Consider the following 25,124-nt stretch of genomic DNA (forward strand, 5'->3'; position numbering starts at 1 on the left):
AAGTGTGTTGTTCGATTTGTTAAAGTTATGTCAATCCAAGAAATACATGGAGATGGTTTCAACATCTTTAGCTCAATTTGGAAGAACACAAGGAGCCTGTAGGGCCTTTCAGGACAAACTGCTTCATAGCTGCTGCTGTTGTTTCATTATGTGCTTGTTGCAGATCTGCAATTGAAAAACAACCTGCAGTTTCAGATACAATTAGATAACCCAGAAACGCTGTTGTTTTCTCACCCCTTCCTGAGAGGAACAAAGTCTATGATTAAGTGTAATAAAAACCAAGGGAGTTTTTGATCACAGATTGCAGTTTTAATTTTGTTTGTTGCTATTACTTTGCAGTTTGTCTTTTTATGTCTCTGACAGCTTTGCAGTCTGTCTGTCTGTCTTGACTCAAATCTCCTGTAGTTCCTGCTCAGCCTGTTTGGTATCTCAAAAACTCAAATGATTACATATAAAATGGAAGGGCATCTTATTTTTTTCCCAGCATTTTTATTCTTTCTGGGTTTCTCTGCTCCTTTTCTAGCCTTTTGTGACTATAAGGATTGTTCATGCTGGTGTGGCCCAAACCAGGTAACAGCTAATTCAGAGAAGAGAAAACTAAGTGAAAATTACTTCCAAAGCTGTTTAAGAATCACGCCAGGGTGGTGTTATTTTACATTTGTATTGCTCAGCCTGAGCTAGCAAAGATATTGTGGAGAAGACGGTTCACTGTGGTGCTGAGGTGTGATCTAGGCTTGGCTTCCTGTCTCTGATCATGACAATATGAGGGTCACCAGCAGTGTTATTCTGACTGGCGATAGTATAAATGGTCCTGGCCATGACCAGGAGATACCACTGTGAAAATGGACATCATGAAGTGTGTAGTGATGAATTTACCAGATGAACCCGGTAGAGGATGCTGATCCCCAGGGTCATGAAGGGTTTGGAGAAATCGATCACCTTCTCTCTCTCTGATGTGATGGTGAAGCCGGCAACAGCCAGGTCTGCTTTCTAGAGAGAGAGAGAGAGAGAGAGAGAGAGAGAGAGAGAGAGAGAGAGAGAGAGAGAGAGAGAGAGAGAGAGATTTTTAATAAGGACAGATGGAACTTCTACTCAAATGTCACATTAAACATTACCTGAGAGCAGACAAGTCATATGGCTTCTCATTGAAAGCGCATTTATTATATCCAAAACTCAATATTCTTCAGCTATATTTATTTACAGTTTTCAGACCGCTTTTATTAAAAATAGAGTATTTCTATTGTATAAATGAACAATGTCAAACTCTTCCCTTCCAAACTGAATTGTTGTTACGGGGCCAGAATTGCATTCTCACTTCGTAATGTTGTTTCCCCTTTTTGACAAAAAAAAAAAAAAATGTTGACACTCCTTTCTTTGTTTTCACCAGTTATTATGAACCATTAGAAAGAATAATAAAATTTTTACCAGTTTGATTAGAAGAACAAAATAGGTCTTTAATGTTAATGTCATATTCACATATTATATACAGTATGTGATAACGTTGAACAGAGCTGAATATAACTCCCTAGCAAGATATATATAAATATATAATACCTACTGCACTATTAACAGTATTCTCCTGCATAAAACCAGAATATAAAATAAATAATGTGCATTACTGCTATCTAATTTCCAATGGCTATGAAAGAATAAATGAGAAAGGGATAATGGAGCTAGCAGATGGAAGAAGGGAAACACTTTTGGATTGACTGGTGAAGTGTGAGAAAAAGCTATTTGAGGCAGAACTGAAGGAGTATGTTTTGAATCTATCCTTTTCAAAGAAAAAACAAGGAGAGGAGAACAAAAATACTGGAGGAGGTCTGATAGGAAAGGAAGACATGGCTGCAAAAGGGGGAGAGATAAAGAATGACGGGGTCAAGTACGGATAGCCTAGTTGTAGGAAAGAAGAAACAAAGAAATAATGAAGGAAAAGAAAGAATTGCGTTTAAAACAAGTGCTCTAATTGTCTAGTGTGCAGGTAAAGCATTATAAAAACCCCAAACCTTGCATTTAAATCAATAAACTGAGAATAATGTGAATAAAAATGTACTTGAAAGTGAACAGAGAAGATTTTAAGTTTGTTTTTCTGTTTCTATCCTAATAGCTCCTAATTTATCGTATAATGAGCTGAACAACCTCAAGTAAATTACAGGCAAATTCAACTACTATGCATTAACAGAAAACATTTGGGAGAAACACAATGCCTTCAGGAATAAATCAGTAAATTCTTTAATGACACACTCTCTGCTTCAGTCTAAATTTTCCTTCCAGCAAAGTGCTGATGGTTTGAGCTGTGTTTGATTTTTCAAACAGGGACTGCGTTTATAAGATCATTGCATCAAGGTCAGTCAAGTATCAAATCAAACATTTTCAGCTGCTTTCTGTTGTGTATTTGCAGGAAGACTTAAAAACTGGCACGCTTTTTTGTTTCCTTCCTGTGTTGGAAATAAAATATAAATAACTTCAACGAGAAGCGATCCCCATGCCCCACTTGACCACTGCCCTGGGATATTTATTAGGGATGAGCGACTACACCTTTATCTGTGTCTCTTCAACCATTTAAATGATCTGTATCCGTATCTGTACTCGGAATGGGCGGGGCATAAACCGGAAATGGGTGTGGTTTGTTGGAAATGTGTGGGGCTTAAATCGCTAAATTATTACATCCCGCTTCAAAGCGGTAATGTATTGTAATTGTCAGTGTTCGTGTGTTCGTTTGTTTGTTTGTTTGTCCACCAAATATCTTGGCAACCATTGCAGATAGAAAGATGAAACAAAAAGCACATTACTCAGGTGCCAAAGGGCATGAAAATGAGATGATTTCATCTCAACTTCACTTTTGTACACTCAGGAACCAGATTAGATAGAAAGATGAGGGAGAAGGCCAGAGTAAGACCATAGATCTTACACTGACGAACGGAAGAACACACAAATGCTGACAATTACAAAAGAGAGAGAGATAGAGCGAGTATGTGTGTGTTTGTATGTGTGTGCACTTTGTAAAAATTAAATTATCTATACAGTGTAAAAATTATTCATTTGAACTGAAGTGAGAAAGTGTCAAACTAAGAGCAAGCAGGTAAAAGAAAAAAAAAACACTGGAGTGGAGGCAGTGACCGATGCGACACGAGCAGTTTTCAGCTCTGGCTAGTCAAATGAACCGCGTACGTGCAACAAAAAAAACAAGAAGCAAGTTGACCAAGTAACCTTCAACAAACCGAAATAGAGGGAAACTGAATAAAACTTAGGGACAGCAACGTGAGCTACAGCAAAGCTATGCACAGAGAGATCAGTCAATGTCTGTGTGTGTGTGCGAGAGTGATCGAGCGCCTGGCAGCTCTTCTCTAGCTGCAGTCTCTGTAGGGAGGGGGCGGGCGCTGTGTGTGACTGGCCAATCACAGAACGTGAAGACAGTCAGTTAGGAGGATTTTATGAGCACGAATTTAACGAGTTTTACTCTTATTGTGCTTGTACTCGTCAAAAATGCATTATCCGTACCGGATACTCGTTTGAAACGATTACCCAGCTCAACCCTAATATTTATCTCATGATGTTACACGTACGCTCCTACTCTCACCTATGGTCATAAACTTTGGGTCATGACTGAAAGGACAAGATCCCGGATACAAGCGGCTGAAATGAGTTTCCTCCGTAGAGTGGCTGAGCGCACCCTTAGAGATAGGGAATCATGGGCATCCCTCCTGAGACTGTTGCCCCTGCAACCCGGACCCAGATAAGCGGTTGAAGATGGATGGATGGATGGATGGATGATGGATGTTACACCAATTCAGATCTAGTGCTTTCAGTTGACTTTACCTTAGTCACTTTAATTTTCAAAGTTTAGTGAAATAAAAGTACTCATGGGCTGTAATCATGATACCTATCATGGTAATAATGGACTAACATTATAGGATGACTGAAATGTGTTGAACTTTTTCTTTCCTTTTTCTGGCTCAGCTGCCTCCTTGGCTGAGAGGCGCTTTGGAGGCAGGCATAAAGACGAGCGCGGACCTGGATGCTGCAAGCTCAGGTTATTATATATTATATCATATTATTATGAATGTTATTATAATCAATGCGTGACTGCAGTGAGTTTGAGTGGGAAGATCAAGAGGGAGACTCGGAGGTCTGGACCCGGGATTCATGTTTTCTTCATGAACACCATATTTGTGTAACTGAGTAATATTGGGCCCGTTGTGTGTTGATCTCCTGTGGTGATTCCTGTCCTTTTTGTTTTCAAGGTTAATCGTTCCTCTGTTGGAACATAAGTGCAGATCACCATTACTCTCTGGTCTGACTGATACTGTAGCACATAAAGTTGACCTGGAGACAGTCAAACAGGCTCCAATTAAACATCTGTCTCTTTCCACAAAGTAGTGGAGTATTCTAAGCGTGGCAGCCGTATTTAAAGGCGGCACCTTTGTTCCCTATGTGTGAACCTTCTTTGCAGGGCTTCTGAGGCTTTTAATGAAATATTGATTTTTATTGTACTGAAGTTATTGTTGAGTGGGCAGTTGCTACTGAATGCATTACAAGTTAACAGTAAGTTGTTATTGTGAAGCTCCCAGAGGACAACATGGCACTAAAACTGCCAGATAAGAGCTATTGTGTCTGGTGGGGCTCAGTGAGTAAATCATGGATTTCATACTGGACCCGTTTGAAGCAAAGATGCACTCCAGGTACTGACGGGACCTTTTATAATTGTTTCCCAAAATGCATTGGACTAGGAAGAGATTTACACAACCAGTAGCTTTCTGACAGTGTCAGGAGGGCAGGAGGATATCTTGTGGAATCATTACCTAATGTGCAGAATTCTTGTCTGAAATGGAGTCTGTTGTACTAATTCAGTGTAATCTGAATTGCAAGAGCAGTTTGTGGAAATAAAGAACGCTGTTGAATTAATTTTCTGCACCTCACAAAATGAGTTCAGGTGAAAGTAAGTAGATTAAATCTTTTATGACACTTCAAAACTTTAATTACCGGTAGCTGATAATTTTAGGATGTTGTGATAAACTTCAATTTGCAATGTAAGAGATGAATTTGGATACGTGTCAAATGCAGGATGTTTTTCCTTTTAAATGCTTTGTTAATCACTACTTGGATTAGCTTAAAACTGGGTGAAGCAGTTGCAAAAAAAGAAACCATTGGATTTGGCAGTTGATCCAGATTTGATGAATTTCCATGAGGATTGATAGATTAGGTTAATACTTTTATTTGGATCTAGTTTTGCCATTAATGCTGTGCCTGCCTTCATGTCTTTACATGTGTTTCTCTATACTTACACAAAATATGTGCTTTTCTCTTTATTTGCCTGTCCAGAATTTTTGTAACCCATTCGCCGACTACAAAATGCTCTTTATTTGTGCTGCAAATCCATCCATCCATCCATCCATCCATCCATCCTTCCATCATCTTCGATGTGTTTCTTTTTCAACAAACCTGCAGCAGCTGCAGGAAAGGGTACCATTACTGTCTTATATAGGTTCTCTATCTTTACTATTTAACCTGAAATACTAAGAAGCCATAATAAAATTCGCTCTTTTCAATGTTTTTTTTTTTCCCCTAGTTTCACGTTAGAGGAGAGCTTAACCTTGCTGGATAAACACGGCAGAGCGAAATTAAAGTTGAAAGATAATCTCATTAAGTTTAAGTCAACAGAGAGACACCGAGTGGATCCGAGCTGGAGCGTTTATCTGGACCCCAGACGCCTCTCTTCTCCTTCATTAACACCTAATTGATTAACGAACAGACACCTCTTAAACCAATTTCACACACTTTCCTCTGACTCCAAGGCCTCATAGAAAACTATAGTGTGTGTGCATGTGTGTGTGTGTGTAGAGAGAGAGACAGAGTGGTAGTAGTAGATTGGGGTAAAGCAGGAGATTTTGTACTTTTTACAAAAACTCCAGCTTAAAAGTTTAACTACCTGCTGGCTTTGTGTGTGTGTGTGTGTGTGTGTGTGTGTGTGTGTGTGTGTGTGTGTGTGTGTGTGTGTGTGTGTGTGTGTGTGTGTGTGTGTGTGTGTGTGTGTGTGTGTGTGTGTGTATTCATGCCTACAGTGTAATTGGAACAGTTCTGTATAATTACTAAGAAGAAAGACGGTTGATTAGCCTCTTAATGACTTGCTTGTGTTCCCAATTTTGTGTTTCCTCCACACACACGCTCACACACACTCGTGCTTACACAAACACAATCATTCGCCACATCACCATTATCATCAACAAGATGCGTGCCTAAAACATAATGCGTATGCGTTATTAGACCCTAGCCACCAATGTGGCAAACAGCGGTACAGTTTGTATTATATGAAATGCTTACCAGGATACCACATGTTTGTTTGTTTGTTTGATTGTGTTTCCGAGTAAACACTAGTGGTTAAAAATCATGTCCGGTCTTCTCAGATATAATAGAAGCATTGAATTTGTACAGGCTGAATGTTCAGCCACACAGGTTTTCCCAGAAAGTTGACGGTTTGGGAAAAAAAAAAAAAAAAGCAGGCACTGATGAACATCATCTGCTGGGTGGAGGTAAAAATCTTTTCTGAATTCTTGAGGCTTTCCTGAAGGAAGCACTCCTGTATTTTAACGTTTATATTCTGTATATTCAAGTAATTTTTGACCTGAGGTATAAGTAGTATAAGTAATGGAGCTGTGTACATTCTAGAAAGTGTAAGCTTAGACCTTTGCAGTAAATGTTCAGAACTTAACATGATGCAGGTTCCCCTGAAGCTGAAGCTACATTATACCAACGATAATTAGACATAAGCAGAATGACTAGTTTAATCTCCTTCGAAGTCACTTCCTTAACCCTAAAACCAACATATGAAATTGAAAGTGCAATCTCATGGCTGCATCGTCTCTGACCAGCTGAAACCTCACATGTGAACACCCAAACACAATTAGATTTGTTCTCCAACATTGTTTCTGTAGTTAGCTGTTGCAGCTGAGTGGTGGAGCGTTACGCTGAGCAGCACCGAAATGATGATGAGGAATTGTCAGCTTTACCTCTTGGGTGCTTTTCATAGAAAATAGTTTATTTTGAGTTGAGTCACTGCCGGTATAATACTGTTGTTTTGATCGACGTATGTTTCCCCTGTTGAAGTTACTGCACTTTACTGCTAATGGAAATCAACATTTTTTATGACTGTGTTAGACCTGGACTCAAATTGGACCTGCCAATCATTTGTAGCCTGGGACCAGAATCCATGTAGAAAAGAAACATGTTGAATGAACATCTTTTAGAGACACAGATCTTAGATGTCACCACCAATCTTTTTTAGCAAGTGAAGCTCATTTAAAAGGTGCCAAAACAAAATCGATTCTTTCTTACTTGCTGTAATTGTTGGTGGCCTGTGACAACAATAATCCAAGTTGCTGTTCAGTGAAAGAGGACCAATGTGAATTTTTGATGTGTGCCTTTTTTGCATTAAGGTAATACATATCACTGAAATACAATTTTTAAAACTCCTGTTTGCTCCCACTGGTGTTGAAAGCTTCACCTGATGGTGGTTCAGAAGTGTACATATCAAAACAACTGAAAACATACTCAAAATAACTCACTTTTAATTTGATTAAAATATCTACACATCTTATAACATAAATCCATTTTTGGTCAAACTGTTAAGGTGCGCTTATGAATTGTGAGCTTCTTCCTCACCCTGTTGATCAGCTCTCCCACCATGCCGGTCCAGCTACCGTTAGGCTCCGGTGCTCCATAGAGCCCATCGTCCACCAGCTTGATCTTGAAGGAAAACTTCAAGATGTCTGCCAGCTCACGCAACATGTCCACACAGAAACCCTCGTACTGGTCGTTACCCCGGTAGTCCTGGTAGTTGGACTTTCGCATCACATATGGGTTTTCCTGTTGGAAGAGAAGTGACAGCGTAGACCAGCTGCATCTAAGGCAGAGGGGAAACAATTATCATGAGTTAAGTCCACATCCGAAGCACGGATTTTTACCAGTATTGTGGTGACAATCAGAGTCTTGTTAGCTAGTGTCTCTGAAGCATTGAGGTCCAGGGAAGTGGAGTTCATGACCAAAGTGTTGTTGGAGTACCAGGTGCCAATCTGCACATCCATGAAGAGGTAAAAGAGAGAGGTTAAAATGAAAGGAAGGCCATAATTCACAAATTCAGAAATCCAGTAGCAAAACTTACACAGCCTGTTCCTGCTATCAGTCCGCTTACGGCCAAACATTTCAAAATTTTCATTTGTTTTTTCAACCAAATTTGTTTCTGATAAATCTTTGTGCTATATCAACTCAAACACCTGGAAAAATGAGTGACTGAGTGACTTAAATAGCAGGCCACTTGGTTCTTCGCATAATGTATGTAAACCAAAATAGTGTCTGTGTTGGATGACCAAAATAGTAAGAAAGCTGCTGCATGTCCAAACATAGAGCAATAAAAAGGTGTGAAGAAAAATAATGCATGTTAGAGGTAAAAAACAAGGAGGGTGGCAGACAGAAATACTAAAAAGAAGACAGAACTGAATTATCCTCAGTGCAGAATCGATGTCTAAATCAATAGAGGAGGATCTGGCCCCTTCCGGCTAGTTCGGGAGGTTAAATAAGGTCATAAATACGTACAGTGTCTATGTCTATCTGCTGACCTCAAACAGACCCTCTGACCTCCTGACGTTGTGTTTATTGGCTGTTAGGACACTGTGCTGGCACTCAGGGGACAGGCTGATAAAGAGGGAGTGCCCCTCCTTTCTGGCTCCCAACTTAATGAGGAAACTCATCTCTGTTAGGTAGATTACAGGCAGCAGTCAATCCTCTTGTTCCTAAATCATGTTAGTCCCTTTTCCATCACTTTGATCATCTTCTTTTCTTGGTTTGTTCATCCACAAACTTTTTAAATTTCCAAACTCGATTATTATGCACCGAACACATTATTTTCTGATCTATTCAATTTGGCTTTCAGCTTTTCTGGCAAAGTCATCACGTTAACTGAACACATTTAAATGTACAATTTTTATGTTTACAGAAAAATGTTGAAACGTTGAAAAATACTCCTATTCATTTTTCATTTAATAAATAACACTCTCATTACAATAAACTAAAATTGTCAGATTGGTCTAGCTCAGCATAAAATCTGGAAAAAAAATCTGGAAATAGTAGATTTCACAAATTGCCAAATTTGTGAAAGAAATTTAAAAAAAAAGTAATTTATTTTTTCTTGAAGTATTCTAATTTTCTTTTGTCATTTAAATATATTTTTTTCTTAATGTGAGAACAGACAACAATAATCAGCATAAATATTCACTGTAGACACGTACCTTGTATTTAAAAGATAGTGATATTGTACTAATGCTAATGCCAATGCGATAGGAGAAAAAAACCTTAAGTTATCAGACAAACAGGAGAAAAAATCTCCTTTCTGGTTTTAGTAAAGATATTCTGCACTGAGCTTTATTAAGCTGGGTTACCTTTGATTGAGTCATCATATAAATCAAATCGGACCGTCTGCACTACATTACTTTTTACAGTGTACTTAACACCAGTCCCTGTGTCCATTTATCCCTCAGTTGATCTCTGACCTTTTAATGTTCATCCAAGGTCATAAAGCAACACTCCAACCATATGCATTAAGTCAGTCTGTATTGACTTTGTTGATGGATAAGTGAGAGAACTGATTACTGTGAAGCCACAGCAATGTACCAATCGGCAGTGGCTGTAAAACAGGAAAGAAAAATATAGCATTGACTTTCAGGCCTTTAAGGGTTAGCTGGCCCATACCTTTAGGTTCAAACCTACAGGTGAAACAAACAAACAAACCAAAAAAACAAGAAAAGAATGGAAAAATAATTCTAATTCAGAGGTGTTTATGTTTTGCCAACAGGGATATTTGTCATGTTGTGGCTCATGCTTCTCCACCCTCCACTTGGCCCCATTGACTTCTGACCTCTTTATGCCCCCCCGGGTGTTTCTCCAGGATCTTCAGGGTATAATTGGTCCTCTGGCCTTTGCTGTTGAACTCAATGTGACCTGTGAGGCCATCATACTCCACCTGATGACACCAAAGTAGAAAAAAAGAGAGAGACAGAATAATGCCATTAGCTGACAGAGTTGGCCAAGGACTTTGTTTTCTTTATGTTGTACTACCGAAAGAACATCAAACATAATGTATTTCAGTTGTATTGTATCACATTTTAAACTGTGACATTAAGGCCAAACCTACTGTAGAAAACAAAACCAAAAAAATGCTTGCAGCAGCTGAACCATAGGCTTTTAACAAGCAGCAGACACAGCAAAGACAATTATTGATTTGGATTGGAAATGGAACACATACAGGAAGGGATTTGTTGAAGATGAAACACAATTGGAATAGAAAGGGGAGCAGTCCCTGTGTGTGTACATCTGTTGGACTGTGCATTTGAATGTGAGTATTGGGTTGTACATTTCCAGTCAAGCATTATTTTTTCGTGCTCATGTTTACTTGAATAATATGAAACCGAGGGCAAATAGAGTATGACTGTGCTGTTTGTTTGCATATTTGTGTGTGCGTATATGTGTGTGTGTGTGTGTGTGTGTGTGTGTGTGTGTGTGTGTGTGTGTGTGTGTGTGTGTGTGTGTGTGTGTGTGTGTGTGTGTGTGTGTGTGTGTGCATGACTAAAGATTAATTACATCCCACAAACTCAAGAGAGGCAGAGGGAGATGGAAAGAGAGGAAGAGGTAGGGAGACTCTGGTTTCTGCCAAAAACATAGTAGAGATGATGAAGTGATGCACTGAGAGCAACAAAAACAATATGCATTGGGTGGGTGGGGGGGGGGTATCCTCAGTGCCTCAGTGAAGGGAAGAAAGAAAAAATGGCAGACAGACAGAGGGGAAAGATGATGACAAGCATAAATTGAAGAAACAATAAAACCGTCCAACACTGTCTTATGACTTCAGCTTACACCATCAAAAATCAGCTAATTCTTCTGCACTATAAATATTACTGGCTGTTATTTCCTTTTCAAAGAACTCACATCAACAACACAACATGATTTGTTTTATGAAATAAGAAAAAAAAAATACATGCAAATGTTTTCTGTTCATACTTAATGATACAGCAGGATGGTGGTTAAAACAATTTATACTTCCATTTCTGATTAACTGCAAACTCATAATTAAGTTTTGATAGAGTCAGGGGAGTGTTAACAGCACAGTAACATTAGTATTCCTGCACATGCATGGATGTGTATGCAGGTATGTTGAGTGTACCATGCGTAGGTAGTTCATGAGGCTGGTTCCATGCTGCCAGATGAGTGGTGATGTGCAGCTCAGCGGCTTCACCCCAATTTCCTGACTGCGGTTCAGTTCTCGCACAGCTCTCACCACGACATGAACGGCGTCAAACATCAGGGCCGAAGACAGCTGCAAAACAAAAAATCAAAAGAATAATCAACTCTAAATTGTACAATGAACCTCTCTGTGAAAAATCAAATCTTCATTCCATCCGTAAAATAGCCTTTGATAACTTGGCAAGTTAACAATATCCAGTGATCCTATTGTATTTTTACTGATCTATGCAAAAATGTAACATTGTTTAATTTTAGTTTGAGATTTTACATTAAGAAATTCAGCAGAACACAAGATATACTTGTGCCAAGCAGATGAGATCCAAAATTAACTCTCGTTCAAGCTCTTCTTTAATCTACATTAACTCATATTTTTTGCGACTACATGTCCCACTTTATTTGCCAGCTCATCTGTATCTGTTGTTTTGGTGCTGAGCAGGTGGTGGGCAGTGGTTTTATCAGAGCTTGCTATAAACAGCTCGCTGTAAACAGTAAGACAGAACCAGACAGAAAATGTGTCACAGAACCAAAGCTGGAGGCAAAAAGAGGCTACAAAAGCCAAGCAGAGCTGCATAGTTTGTGATTAGTCTGTCATTCATTTATTTTTTTATGCAAAGACAGAGCTGCACAGACAATAAAGTGTTTGCATGTTTGTTGGAGTTCCTACAGGGGAGGACATGGAGGAATGATAACAGCAAAAGAAAAACTGAAGCGCTCCTGCTATCAGCAGTGTTCAGTGTGCGTCTCATTGCTCAGTGATCCTATCGGAGTCTGGCGTTCGGGTCTGTTTGGTCAGCTGTCAGTCAAACTGACACTCAGGCAAATTGTATGGAGGCAGAGCTGCGCAGCCTGTCGACGGCTGATAAAAAAGATGGATTTATGGTGGAGTGTGATTGGAGTCCTCTGCTCTCTAGTGAATAGTTTTGGGGCTGGATGATGATAACTAATTATAGCTTGAAGAGAGAAAGATAGAGAGGAGAAGATACGGGCAAAAAGAGTGGGAACATTTTGACAGCTCTCACTAAAGTGTTTGGGACCAGCAGTTGTTTCCTCTGCTTTAGGAAAAAATACCAAACTATAAGTTGACATTCAGTTCCTGCATTTAGAATTGAAGCTTGCTAAGTTACAAAAAAAACACAAAACAATTTCATAAATGCTTTTAGGTCTGCAGAACAGACGGACATGAACTGAACACAACCATTCACCAGATCCTTGTGACTCTTATTTGAGTTAAGAGCTTGTCTGGTAAAATTCAGTATTATTATAGAACAATACCACATCTAAGATTTGTTCGTTTTTGGCGCAAGTACCTCGTCAGCCATAATACAGTACATTGGTTGAGAAGTAACTGATAAGTAATTTCTTCTAGCTGCACTGGTTTCAATCATCTGCATAATTTCACTGGTTTATTCACAGCGTGGATATTGAAGGTGAAGTAAGACGACATTAAACACTGCAATCTTTATGACTCACCTTAAAACTTGGTTATAGACAGCTTCGAGATTAATCATGATCTGAAACTGTCACACCATCTACCCCCTATCTGAGGTGGAGCTCTGACTTCACATTTCAATTTGTGCTGTTGGACTCGTTTGACTTCAGGTGCAGCTGCCCATAGAAAGGAGAAAGCTTTTTTGTCTAGAAGTCTGATTGGACTCAAATGGTATTCATTTAATTGATAATATTTATTAAAACACTTAAAGTTCATTGTATGCATGAATAAAATGTACTGATAAAATATGAGTCTATAAAATGCATACAAAGAACAGGAAATAGACCTGCGATGTTCTGTAGTGCTCTCCCTGTTCCCCAGTGAATATGAGAGTCAGCTGATGAACTTGTCCATTCAGTTAGGACTTTGATTTGTGTGTTCTGGAAGCATTTTGCCAGGCTGATTTTGATAAGAGACCACAAGCTTGTTCAATATACTGTACATGATTGTAAATTATTTTTCTATTCACAAAGGTATTCAAATTTGTTATTGAAAGCTGTAATCTCTTTTTGTGGTCAGGCTTCAGCATACTCCCTATCGACTTGCAAGATGCGTTTTGAACAAATGACTGATGATAACTAGACATCACTCAGACAGACCCCAACATCTGTCTAGACATTTCACTTTGCCGATGAAACTTCATCAGTCAAGCTCCATTTTTAACACAATTTGTGACCAAACTTCGATCTCCCAGTGGTATACCTTCATTTTCTAAACACATTTGTAGTCAAACCCAGCAGCAGGAGTACGGTGCCTGTCCTGGCAGGAGAATAGAAGCTGCAGCTCCTCACTCATCCTCACTGATTAACACATTGCACATACAGCACAATATAAGTAGCTGAATCAAAACCAAAGGGGACTGCTTGTTGGACCAAACCTTACTTCTTCAAAGTAATTTATCAAGATCCATGTCTGTCAGACAGAGAAAACAATGTTGAAAACAAACTCTCTTTGACAAAGATAGACTTCTACTCTGCCCGTGGTGCTGAAGTATGAGTCCATGGGCTACCGCTAGGTGACGTGAAATGATAGAACACACTGAGGATAATGTTGTTATTTGCTTTTCATCCATTCTGTATGATAATAAAAAGATGAAATAATATAAACCTCCTTGAGTGACACTTCTTCTGAAGGGTTCAAATGTTTTACCATATTGTTCTTTGCCAGAAGTCGTTTCAGACTCTTTATCTGATCATCGTGTAATAACGACTATAATAATTACAATCATTAGTTCATTACAATCAAAACAACTGTATTTATGGCTTCACGAAGCACCTTAAGTGAATGATTATGAGTAATGAACCTCTTGGAGTAATGAACCTCCGGGTGATAATGATGTCTTCAGTTACCAAGTTAAATACTGTTGTCATCACTATTAACTTTATCAAGCAATCTGTTCAGGTGTTATTGCCTCTGCTTATATCAGAGGTGCAAATGAGACACACGGTTCTGAAGAGATTGATTTGTCCTGATGGAGTCTTTTGTTAAGTAGGAGGAGAAGGCTGCCGAGAGAAGGACTGGTGGATGTGTAGTTAGAGAACACATTCAATCAAATGGAAAAGTGCACAAGTGCCCTTGAGCAAACTATTTTTTTTTTTGGCTTCTTTGTTTCCTTCAGATCCTATCTTAGTTTTCCTTGTGACGATGACACATTCATTGTAACAAGTAATCGAGATAAAATTCAGCCTTTTACAACAGAACCCATTATACTGTACAGCGATCATGTCTTACTTATCTCATTATCTTGAGACACATACATTTTTAATGTAATTTTCTAAAGATATTCTTAACGGACCAACGGTAAACCAGATATGCAGACACAGTTCTTCAATTTGGGAGGGAGCTAAACGGATCTTAGCCGCAGGGAGAATTCTGTAGGAAAAATGATTACATTCATGAGAAAACCAAAAAAAAACACATGATGGTGGAGCAGGAGCCGCAGCAGAGCTTCATAAATAGCACCAGTGTTGGTTACACTGGTGAATGGATTCCCACCAAACCACCAGCAGTTCAACGATCCAGTAATAATAAAGCCTGTTACACACTTCTATAAACAGCTGCTTCATAACACCTGGTTTACTGAGTCTGAAGGAAGATGGATGATGTCTAATGATGTCATGATGTGTTATCTTCTCTTGGGGTCAGATATTGCACATGACATACACACAGTCTGTGTAACTAAATGGATGTGAAAGAGCAGGAGGCTACAACGACCAAATTTAGTAGAATCCTTTTCATTTCCTTTTTCATGCTTGTATTGAAAGAGAAATAATCTGTGACTGCAGTATAAGGTTAACTGGACCAGCCATTCTAAACATTTTACAGCCTACACCAGCATTTATCCAGTTAGATGCAGTCATACAGAGGTGGAAGAACCCCCCCCATGCCAGGTGTCACCTGTTCACCAGAAGCAATAACCATTTCCAAAATCACTCACACACCAATAAAACAGCCATTGGAAGCAATTTGTGTTCAGAATCTTGCCCAAAGACATTTTGAAATGAAGAGTGCAGTGGCTGCAGATCAAAACACCAACCGTCAGTATGTTAGCAACCTCCAACTCCCAAGTCACAGCACACCTCACACCTTGAATATTAAACTTAAACATGTGACATCAACAGGTTGAAATACATAAAACACACAGAGATATAAATGTAGCCTGGGAATATGAAAACAGCATGCAAGAATATTTATCTCTCCCTGTGTCACCATCACTCACTGCTGGTCCTGGGTATGGGCTGATATCACAACCTTCCCTCCATGACAGGTTGAGGCTCCTGATAAATTCCAGGTAGAAGGAATGACTAATGTTCAACATGGAGAAGCCCACAATGTTGGACTGATCATCCACCACCTCATCCAGCCGGAGCAGAGGGAAGTCCTAGAGGAAACAGGTGGAGAGAAAAACAAAGGTAAAGAAGCCACATATTTTATCAGTCTTGATGAATGTGGACAAGTTGTTAAAAAAGCATATCTTGTGAGATTCCCTACAGACGGAAGGAACTCTTGAGATGAGTGAAGGATGAAAGAAACGAGGAATGAGATGAACGGAGCACTTGATTGGAGTTTTTTTTTGTAACAGGTTGCACAAAGTCAAGTTTAACATTTAAATGCAGACACGATGAGCAGAGAGGGAAAAGATTTTCTAAAAAGATGAGCATCAAGTGCTGGGAAAAATTCAAAGAACTTCAAATAGTCCTTGAAGGCGAGTCGGTGTCACGCTGAGATCTGCCGCTGAAACAAACCACAATCAAACTGGCGCTTGTCCTTGAAAGGTTTACGCTTCCTAACAATGAAACATTTAGCTTCAGCTCCACAGAGAAGAGACTGCAGGCAGGGTGCAGTTTGAAACCGATGCTGCAACCCTTAGAAACAGATGACTGACTGGAACACTTGAGTTACTTGATTCATCTTAAGCCAGCTGTCCTACTAACATGTTACACACCATGAAATGAGCAACATGTGATTCAACTGCAAAAAAGCAGCAAAAATCTTCCCAATGGAGGAGCAGGTATCAAGGGTTGATAATATATCAACTCAGTCTCTATTCTAATAGTATTTGAATTACTTCCTGTTTAATTACTGATCAATAAATTGTTTTAGTGCTACTTTAAATTCAAAAGCAGAATGATATTCCTTCCAGAGAGTTTTCACACCATTGGTGTAGTTTTTAATGTCATACAGTCTCCAAAGCATCTTTGACTTGCTAAATTTTCATCTGAGTCTGACATCATTTTAAGGACACACTGAAATCTTCCCATGCCAAGTCTGAAGCTTTATACTGTATATGTAATGTACTGAAGTTAATAAAAAAATATTTTGTTGCATATTTAAACAGTATCTTGACAATGACATTACTCCTGCCTTGGATGTAATTGGTCAATCATTAGTGATCCTGCGGTGAACTTCTGTTTATTCAGGAATCAAATGTTTTTACTGTTAAATGCCAGGATATTTTGATACCTGCATCCTTCTCTATTTTGTGAGTGATAAGTTTATATATTTATGTCTTCAGCTCTCCTGCACTTTGCTGTACTTTCTATAATTGCTTCAGTAATTTTTTTGTTTGTTTGTTTGTTTTTGCAGTTTGAAAATACTAAATATTTATCCCTGTTGTTAAGTTTGATTTCTTTTCTTGCCCTTACAATTAAGGAAGGAAAATGTATAATTGTAATAGTTGGACTGCTAATTGTCAGCAAGATAACCATGGCATCCAAAAGAAAATGCGCCAGTAGAGAGAATGAGGTGGTGGAGGGGGATTATTCTTGAATTTATCATGACAGTTCAAAACATCTAGGAGACATTCAGGCCCTGGAAACTGTTCTGTGCAGCAGTTTACATCGACTGGAAGCCTGTATGGAAGGTTAATTTATTTAACCCTAATTCTCCTGTGTGCTTTACTGCATCCCAGCCTGCTGCTGTTGCTGCCGCTGCTGCTGTGAGTATAGTTGCCAGTTGCTAAATCAATTTCAGCTAAAGCCAAATACACTGTCTGGCTGTGGGCCTGCCAGTCATGACAAAGAGCTGTTGGCTCAAGCAGTAGTAGCGATGAGGCCAGCGCTGCTGAGGGAGGAAGCACTGCGACAGTAGCCCAGAAGGACATCACATTGGAAAGCCTTGTTTAGCAAGAACCAGGCTTTCAGCTTTATTTAGCAAGAATCGGGCTTTCAGTAACAGAAGAATGTACTATGACCTAAGTACTCTCTGAGGAAAAACACTTTATCTTTCACATTTGTGAGTTTTTAAGATAAGCAGTTTCAAGATTTGGATTCAGATTCACATCTCATATCTCTGCAGGAGTTTGATGTGGTTAATGACCAGTACATGTGACTGACTGGTTACTTTTAAAGCAGGTTTGGACCTTTATTTTCCCAGTCGGACACATGTGATATGCAAATTGATCCACTGTGAAAATGCAAGAAACAAAATCCAACAAAATAATGCACTTGTAGAAACAAAACAACACATACTGTACTCCTGTTTGCATCAACTATTGAGCAACAAAACAAACATAATGGGGAAAGAAATTTGTTTTAAAGTGACTGCTCAGATTGTTTAACACAACTATGTTTGTTGTACACTGAACAAACTGTTTTACCATTAAATTCTATGAAAAACAACTTGGCAGTTCATCAGTTTAAAAAAACAAAACATTTGGCATTAACATTAGCATTGAGTCACAAGCTATTAAAAAAAATTATATATATATATATATATATATATATATATATATATATATATATACACACAAACAATTTAGATGTTTTTCTTTCGTGATGAAGGGTGTGGTTTGTGTTCGACCTCGTGGGACAACAGAACCATCGTGTTAGCTGGACGCACAGGTGAGCATTAGGACAGTGGTCTGTTGGGTTGTTAGGGGAGAACCATTTGGCCCATTCAAGTACACTTTTTCCTCAGTGGTATTAATAGTATATTTACTTAAGTCTTGTAGTTACGTTGGTTGGTACTCTGTGCTTACCTATGTCCTTAATTATGAGACAAATTAAAATGTTTAAGTAATGATAAAGTGGAGTATGATTGTTCTCATGTCAAAGATGGGGGGAGGGGGGCTGACAGGTAGACAGACAGACACACAGACAAACAGACACAGACAGACAGACAGAAACACAACCATAGACCTGCAAGGGAAGAATTTCCAACCAACCAACCAACCAACCAACCAACCAACCAACCATCAGTAAGCCATTCTACATAATAAAAAGAAAGATATTTGTAATGGTTATACTATCCTGTTAATATATAAATTCATATTTAACCACAATAGTGCTAGAACTTGCTTTTAAGCACATCTTCCTATACACAGAGAAAATAATTCTGAAAGCTTTCCTACATTTACAGACAAATATTTATTTGTAGACTAAGTGGACCAGTAAGATATCTGTCTGATGTTTAAGACTTTTACTGTCTCATTGGAAGTTCAATTTGCTTATTTGAACAATTTTCCACATATACAGTAATACCCTGTAATGTCTTGTATGTCAGGGCTGATCATCTTGTCCCACTCAGCAGAGCATGTTTAATACAAAGTTAAAGACAGGTCAAAGACTGTACTGCAGGTGTGTGGGTGTGTGTGAAAGAGGAGAATTATTTTAAATTTGGTTCCTATCCAGGGTTCTTCTGTAGAACTGCAGTTTCAACCTTGGTTACTGAGCCTGATGTGAAGTGCCCTTGCAAATGGCTGAGTTAAGGTCTACAATATACATAGCATTTAGAGACGAGACTGAGATTGAGTTATTATCCATGCAAAGTTTCATCACACAAGGACATGACAATGGACAGTGAAATTATAATGATGACGAATGGCGGCAAGGCCGACATGCATCTCCTGACGAGAGCAGTTATGTGTAAAGAGGAGATATATTGCAGGCAGATGGTGGGATGAGAGATGAGAAAATGTGCGGAACTTAATTTAAAGATGAGACCACCTAACATCAGTAATGTGTAAAAAGAATTGCAAAGTACCAACAAGTTAACAAAAACAGAATAAGTGTTAATATTATGAAGATATAAAGAGAATAAATTAAAAAAGAAAAACAAGGATGAATTAAAAAAACGAGAAGAGAAGAGAAGAGAAGAGAAGAGAAGAGAAGAGAAGAGAAGAGAAGAGAAGAGAAGAGAAGAGAAGAGAAGAGAAGAGAAGAGAAGAGAAGAGAAGAGAAGAGAAGAGCAAATAACAGCAGGGAAAAGAACGTTTATTGAGGAAAATGAATAATTGTCCGTGAACATGACAGCATCAGTATCATCATGGATTTTTTTCAAAGGGTTGGAGGCATTATCTATGATGTCTTGTGTTTACCACTATCACACCTACTTCTTCAACAATTTCATCAAAATCCCTTCACAGCTTTCAGTGACTGCAAAAAGACAGACAAACAAACCAACAGGAGGTAATAGCAATAAGAGAGATGAGGAGACAAAATGGATTAGGTGAAGAAAGGAAGTGAGCAGAGCACAGACAGGGAGAAAAGAGAAGAGTTGAAGGAAAGGAAAGGAATGGAAAGGAAAGGAAAGGAAAGGAAAGGAAAGGAAAGGAAAGGAAAGGAAAGGAAAGGAAAGGAAAGGAAAGGAAAGGAAAGGAAAGGAAAGGAAAATCAAGTGAGGATAGAAATATGAACTCCTCCTTTTTTTCTGATGTCAAACAAAATCACTCAGACACAGTAACAGGTAAACTGTTATTGATACTCAGATTTAATTCTTGAAGATCTGATCCATCCACAGACACCAAAATTAAGCTTGTACTCTTTACAGTTGTGGAGCTATTCTTCATTCACTTTGGTTTGCAGTTCAGACGAGGTTCAACCTCAAATAACCCTGGCATCGAATAAGTTAAAGAGAAAAATCCTGATGGATGAGATGATGAAAAAGCGATAAGCGATAGACGGGAAGATTAAGGAGAGGAAGCAAAAAGAGACGAATGAAAAAGTAGATGTGAGGGGATGTCGTATATGAAAAAAAATGAAAAAAGGACGGCAAAGAGAATATAAGTTCCACATTAAAGGTGTTTTTTTGGAAGGAATGGTATGAAGTAACTTAAAAAGACATGAAGAGAGGGAGATAAATAAATGGGCCTTTGCTGTAAAAATAATGCAAAAGAGGAAGATATGCAAGAAGTAAAGGCGTTGATGAAAATTGCAGAAAATAAATTAAAAGAATGGAACCAACATAAATGACGGAGAAAAAGGACCAAAAGATTGGAGGAAAAGGTAGGAGGAGGAAGGTTAGGATATAAAGGAAAGAGGTAACAAATACAAACTGTTCAGGAAAAGCCATTTTCTCTGTACGTGTAGAGGTGAATGATGAATGGCGCTCTTACCATAGTGGTGAGAATGTACTTGTAGAACGCTGACGTCATCCCCAGCTCATTCGCCTGCATGTCATCAGAACAGAACAACAAATGAATGTCAGAGCTGTAAAACAGGAACTGCGTCTGAGAAAATAGTCATTATTATTTATACAAACAGAACCCTGTGCTCTCTATCCTATCCCCAGTCCTCGTATACAACAATTTAAATGTTTCACCTTGACAGTCTGCATTCCTCTTTTTGTAATAGGATGAAACAACCTTTAAACAGAATATATCTTACAGGATCCATCAGCAATGAAAAGCTGTTCAGAAAGTTTGAGAAGGTAAACATTTGGCAATTATCAGGTCAGTGTCTAGGTGAAGAGATGACCTCTAAAAATTTGAAGGTTTACTGGGAGGTTAAATCATATGTATATTCAAAGACAAGCTTCATCAGAAATTACGACGTTGTAGGAGGAGGAAGTAAGTTTGAAGGACAGTTTGCAAATAGTCATTTAGTCTTTTTTCATCTTTTAGTGTGGATCTTGTCTTTGTGCGGAGAGCAGCGCATGTGTCACTGCTAGGGTCTAACCTATTCAGATGTTTTCATGCTGAGCACCCATCTGTGCAATCAGACAGTGCATGACTTAAAATGAGGTGTGGTCACATGCAGCAGAAAGTAACTGCACCATCCATCCATTTCTTTTGACAATACCACTGTAATCATCTCATCTACAGCTGCTAATCCGACTTTTGGATTACAGGTCTTTCTATTCCAGTTTGCTGCAGGTGAGAGGCGGTACATGCTCCTCCAAGGCGGAAGAAAGCTGGAGAGCCCGGGAAGAATCCATACAGACACACACAGAATGGAACTGAAGCTGGAACCTTTTGGTTTTGAGGCTACAGCGCTACCCACTGCACGCTGGTGCAGTGGGTAGGTGGTATTATTTGTGCATATGGGCTGTTTTTTCTACTATTCAAATGAAATTCTATTCAATTGTTGTGACCTTATATTGAATACGTGTTTGAAAATATGGACATATGGACATCATTCAGATGATGCAGGTTCACATTGTGCACACACTGGGTCTTTTCGGATATCGTCCAAATTGTCTGTCCATCAGATTCAGTTTGCACAGCATTAGAAAGTGTAACATGCCCATCTGGAAGCATGCATTAGAGCATGGAACAGTCTTTGAGTTAATTCAGACAAACATTAAATAAAGTAAAAATAAAAATATCTAAACAACTTCACTGAATGAATCTGGACCTAGTGTGGGGTTTGCACCTGCAGAAGAACAAAGAATATTTATTCAAATTAAATCATATTTAAATGTGGGAGATTTAAATAAATTATGACTTTAAACCGCTGTCCTGCTATGTCACTGACACGGATGGCAGAAATAAAGTTGTTATCCACTCCAATCTCTGCAAGTATATTAATCTTTTTCTCGTTTTATCATTTCAATCATCTACATCCCATCGGATATATAAGAATCATCCAGCCTTTCGAAATCACCAGCAGCTGTTATCCTCCTTCTCCTTCTCTGGTAAATATTAGCTCATCTGAATTTTGATGCAAAACCCAAAACCTTCCCACTCTTCAGGAATGTAAATGTAAATGTAATCAGCACACACTGGTGGTTAGTCACATGTGCATATATAGTGGGTACAGGCCCGTAACAGACAGAGACACAGGGGGCCTATTGGCATGCAAGTGTTGGGGAAGTAGAGCAGCGGGCAGCTCCTTTGTGGAACCTTGCGCAAAGGCACCTTGGCACTGCTCAGGGGCTGAGCTGCCTGGGAGGTGTCATACAATTTTTTTTTTTGTCCAACACGGGTTTTGAGCCCGTGACCCCCCGTGTCTCCAGCCCAAGACTTATGGGACTGAGCTACTGCAGCCCCAATTGGATACTTATAATCACTACATCTTAGTCATTATATATGAGATTTTATTGCTTAATTTGGTAATCCATAAAGGTGTAATTCTTATAACTGGTCTCAGATTTGCTTGAGGCAAGCCACAGTTACTTTGAGGTTGATAAATATTTGTAAAGAGTTTGGGATCAGCAAACGTTAAATCTGGCGATGTTAATTATCACAACGAAATCTTCATTTTCAAACTGGATATTGTTTCCGAGCAGCCACTGCTTCTGGCTGCAAAACCTCTGAAAACATATGTTAAACTTTGTTTTCAACTGCAAACTTCAGATCAAGGAGTTTCAGTCTGACTTCTTTCTTGATCCATTAACCTTTGGCACAATGCAAGCTAATCCCTGCCTTTCTTTGCCTGTAGGAGCCGAGCTCTACTGGGAAGCTTTATTCGGTATTCAAATCTCCTTGGACCTCCAAGGTTGCCAGTCAGAGAGAGAAATTACAACCTGTCAAACATTGGTAGATTTAGTTTGGGGCTGTAAAGACTTTCTTTTGGCAAGAAACCAACCAGTGTTTGAAGGTCCTGTTCTGTGCAGTAAACACCACAGAGACAGAAACAGAGTCATGACGTGCCAAACAGGTTGAAGAATCCCCTCCCAGCTGACTTTGGGCAGGAGGTGGTGTACACTTTGAAAGATGCCAGTATTAATAGACTCTGAAATGTTTTAGTCTATCTTCTGCAAATATAAAAGATTTTACATGGTGTTGACATCACAGTAGCTGAAAACAGCTCCAGGTGGCCCTTTAACCACTGAGTTCACATTTTAATGTAAGTATTCAGAGTATAGAGGCCAAGACCAACAGCTGGTTGACCGCTGATTTAAATAAATCTCATTACCTTCCTGAGGATGTGGTAGGAGATGGAGGCGTTAGCATCTATGATGATGGTGGCCACTTTGTCATCACGGATTTCTTTCAGTAGGGGTGTGGGGTCCAAACTGTCATCCAGCATTCGCACCGACAGTGTCTCCCTGGAGATGAGGAAGCGGTGGACCAGCTCCTCCAATCGCAGCAGGCCTGAGGGGTGGAGTTACAAATCAAATAGTGTGTAAAAGGCCTCATAAAACAGGTAAATACACGTATCAGGTGTAAAATTTGTTAAAACTCCTAAAACCGTTATTGAAGCTGCATTCTTTTTTTTTTTTTGCTTTGCTTTTTTCAACCCTGATAGGAAGACAATAGTCCGCCTTAGTTGGTTGGTTTGTCTGTAAGAAGAATCACATCAGATTTAACTTAATCTTGGTTGAAGGATTGGGTACATAATAGAAGAAATTTGATATCAATTTTTAAAAAAAAAGGGATTTCTCCTCCTGTCTTTCATATCAGATTTTTTTTTTCACCATGCCACCATTTACGCAAAGACTTCCAAATACATTTGATGATTCTTGGTTGAAGGGTAACATTCATCAGAGAAAAATTCTGATGTATAAAAGTTTGTAACTAACCTGAATAAATTGACATATTCAATTAATCAGAATGGACTAATGAGCCTTTGTTGGGATATGTGGTCTTACAAAAGCCCAGCTAATTGTTTTTTGTCCTGTCAGTCAGTTGGTGATTTAATTACTTTCAAATATGCAATAAAATGTTAACCCAAATATTGAATGGAAACTGTATGTTACATGAAGTTTTACCATAAAGTCCACTGTCCTGAGCATGATTGTGAGTGCTCAAACAGGAAGTACAAGAGAAACGCACTCTTTAAAATAATGGAACTGTCATCTCCAATATTCTCCCTGCACTGGACTGCACAAAATTACAGTGGGTCTGAAATCCAATAATAATGAATCAACCTATATGGAAAAAGTTCAGATCTTTTTTGCATGATACAGGAAATGACTTAACACAGTATAAAAAAGAAAACAAAATAAATAACTGTGGACTCAGAAAAAAAGTTAAAAAAAACCCACCCTGGACTGAGCATTGCTGTAAAAGAAGTAGAGCAGGTTGTCAGTTTTATGTTTGTCCATCTATTGGTGGACCTGACCTGGCACTTGAATATATCACACTTGGTGAAGAAGGCTGCAATTTTTCTTTAATCAGGAACCCTGAGATGCAGCATACTCCTCCAACAACTGCTGAGAAGCGTCTGCTGCTGTCCAATAGTTTATCCTGACGTACGCTGTGCAGTCTGATCACCCACATGCTCTACAGCCAAGAGGAAAAGACCTGCAGCAAGTAGTCATGTCAGCTCAGTGGATCCTCGGCTCCCCACTGACAACCTGAGGGTTATTGTCTTTATAAATGAGACAATATCATTAGACCCCACGCACCCCAGACACCACATGTTCAGCACCCTCAGAACCTGCACACATGGACCAACAGACTGAGGAACAGCTTCCTCCCAAAAGCTGCAGATACACTGCTCAATCCTTAACCTCCAACCTTTCAAGCACGCACACACACACACACACACACACACACACACACACACACACACACACACACACACACACACACACACACACACACACACACACACACACACACACACACACACACACACACACACACACACACACACACACACACACACACACAGTTATCTATCTATCATGATGTTATCTGATGTGACTTATTGAAGCCAAAGAAAAAGGTTTTCATGAAACA

The 25,124-nt window shown here is 39.0% G+C and overlaps 1 protein-coding gene across 1 annotated transcript in view; it reads right to left on the minus strand.

The window, feature by feature from the left end:
- LOC137607019 (glutamate receptor ionotropic, kainate 5-like) overlaps positions 1-25,124 on the minus strand; it is a 74,613-nt gene that overhangs the window by 26,136 nt on the left and 23,353 nt on the right. Inside the window, exons 5-12 of the mRNA XM_068332425.1 lie at positions 23,353-23,531; positions 20,610-20,663; positions 15,495-15,656; positions 11,207-11,359; positions 9,905-10,009; positions 7,959-8,066; positions 7,657-7,860; positions 877-990 (exon numbers count right to left, since the gene is read on the minus strand). Coding sequence (XP_068188526.1) covers positions 877-990; positions 7,657-7,860; positions 7,959-8,066; positions 9,905-10,009; positions 11,207-11,359; positions 15,495-15,656; positions 20,610-20,663; positions 23,353-23,531 — 1,079 coding nt within the window. The remainder of the gene's footprint in view (positions 1-876; positions 991-7,656; positions 7,861-7,958; positions 8,067-9,904; positions 10,010-11,206; positions 11,360-15,494; positions 15,657-20,609; positions 20,664-23,352; positions 23,532-25,124) is intronic.

Source organism: Antennarius striatus, chromosome 14 (assembly GCF_040054535.1).
Source record: "Antennarius striatus isolate MH-2024 chromosome 14, ASM4005453v1, whole genome shotgun sequence".
In the NCBI taxonomy this organism is placed as follows: domain Eukaryota; kingdom Metazoa; phylum Chordata; class Actinopteri; order Lophiiformes; family Antennariidae; genus Antennarius; species Antennarius striatus.